The 2,146-nt window shown below is 40.2% G+C and overlaps 1 protein-coding gene across 1 annotated transcript; it reads right to left on the reverse strand.

The window, feature by feature from the left end:
• Positions 1–1,439: 1,439 nt before the first annotated feature.
• On the reverse strand, positions 1,440–1,919 carry LOC133239619 (WD repeat-containing protein 13-like). Its single transcript, XM_061403973.1, has one exon. It carries the CDS (start codon positions 1,902–1,904, stop codon positions 1,440–1,442), a length of 465 nt encoding a protein of 154 aa, XP_061259957.1. The 5' UTR covers positions 1,905–1,919.
• Between the last annotated feature and the right edge of the window lie 227 nt (positions 1,920–2,146).

Below are 2,146 nucleotides of genomic sequence, written 5' to 3' on the forward strand. Positions count from 1 at the left end.
AACATTTTTTCAATGTCTTTTTTTTTTTAAAAAAGACACTATTATTCACTTATTGTAAATTTAAAAATCAGACATTTAGAAAATGTCTGCAAAAAAACCCTCCTAAAAGCAAAAATATATATATTTTTAACCCTAAACTACCACCCATCAGTAATCTCTCAACACTTTCAGACATCCGTGTGATGCGGATGGGAGCACAGACACATGCTTGCGTGAGTATTTTTATATAAACGTGTAAGAGCATGCTGAGCCGCTTCAATTGTGTCCATCTCTTTGCAACCCTATGAACTGTAACCCTCAGGGTGCCTCTGTCCATGGGGTTCTCCAGGCAAGAAAGCTGGAGTGGGTTGCTATGCCCTCCTCCAGGGGATCTTTCCAACCCAGGGATCAAACCCTTGTCTCTTATGTCCCCTGCACTGGCAGGTGGACTCTTTACCACTCACACCACCTGGGAAGCCCATAAACGTAGCTACCCAGTTCAGACTCTGGAATCTATTCAATCAATTCACCACAGGCACGCGTAGCTTCTATGTCTGTCAATGTTGACATACACCATCGTGTTTAAGGTCTGCATCGTATACAACTGCACGAGTGTGTCACAGCTTAGATTGTCCTCTACTACTGGGCATTTTGATCATTCAATGTTGTGTTGATAGGAAAAACGCTGCAATATATACTTTTGTACATTTGGCCAATTGCTTGTAATGATGAAGCTCTAGAAGCGATAAAACTGATAAACAGGTAGACACATTTCAAATGTCAACATCTGCTGCTAAAGTGGCCTCTGAAAAAGTCACATCCCTTTTGGAACACTGGTTATTGCTATCTTTCTCAATTTGGGGAATATGGTAGATAAAAAGCAATATCATATTGTTTAAATTTACATTTTTTCTTTTTTCATTTTTCATTATGGGTAAGAATAAACATTTATCTTTCATCTGTCTATCAATCTAACTACCTACCTACACACATGTACACGTTTGGAATTTTTTTAATGAATTGCCCTTGTATGTACATGGTCCATTTTTCAATTCGATGTCATTTCTTCTTGATTTTAAAACTTACTTATGTAACAGGCTATTAAACATTTGTGTCATATTTTGTAATTATATTTTTCTTTTATTTGTCTTTATTAGCTTGCAAGTATCTTTAGTTTTTCTCCTTCAATTTTCCTGGCTATTAGGTCATGGGAAAGAAAGTGTTTCCGTTCCAAGATAATAAAAGGTTTTAAGATTTTATTTAAGTCTTTGATCCAGGACATCATCTCTTGCTGAGTTAGATTATATCCTCAAGTGAATTTACATAAAGGTACATCAGCCCTCTTTGCATATTTAGAATGTCCTTCAGCTGACTTCTAATGTAAATAACAGCTTATTGAGTATACCATTTTGAGGTTAGCATTTCTCTTTCTGTCAAAATTTTGTAGACATTCGATTGCTTCATTTTTCTTTTTTTTTTTTTTCTTTGAGAGGGCAGAAGATGCTGCGCACAGGGTGTGAGCTCTGCTCAATGGGGAAGCTTCTCTTCAGCTGCAGGGTCCCCTCATTGTCCACCACCCTGTAGAGGAGCAGCTTGTTGAGGCAAGCGTTGATGAGTAGTGAGGGGTTCCGGGCCTCACGGCTGACCCAGGAGCGGGCAGAGATGCTGGTCACAGGGCTGCCCTCATGTACCACCAGTCGCTTGGCTTTGGTCAGCTTCCCTGTGGCCATGTCAAAGAGGAAGGAGAAAACACTGCCGCGGTCATCACCCGCCCAGGGCAGCCGGCCAGGGGCATCAAAGGACAGAGCAAGGACGCGGCCCGTCAGCTTGCTGGAACCACCCTTCACTTTCTTGCCCGTGGAAATGTTCATGACGTGCACATTGTGCTTGGCATCCCCCACCTGTGGGTAAGACCCATGCACCATCACCCTGCTCCCAGCTAGTCCTTCCTTGAGGCTGCAGTTGATGGGATTGCTTCATTTTTCATTGGAATCTTATGTTATTGAGAAATCTGTCTTTACTTTTTTTTTTTTTTTGCTTGTGAGTCACCTATTTCTTCTTATTGCATATTTGTAAAATTCTTTAAGCTTCTTTAACAGTTCAGTTTGAAAGTTTAAAGTTCAGTAATCTTACCAGGATAAATATCAGTATTTATCATTCTCTATTC

Source organism: Bos javanicus, chromosome 26 (assembly GCF_032452875.1).
Source record: "Bos javanicus breed banteng chromosome 26, ARS-OSU_banteng_1.0, whole genome shotgun sequence".
Lineage (NCBI taxonomy): Eukaryota > Metazoa > Chordata > Mammalia > Artiodactyla > Bovidae > Bos > Bos javanicus.

Coding starts and splice junctions, on each gene's coding strand:
- LOC133239619 (XM_061403973.1), bottom strand. CDS start 1,904: ATGGTGCATGGGTCTTACCCACAGGTGGGGGATGCCAAGCACAATGTG.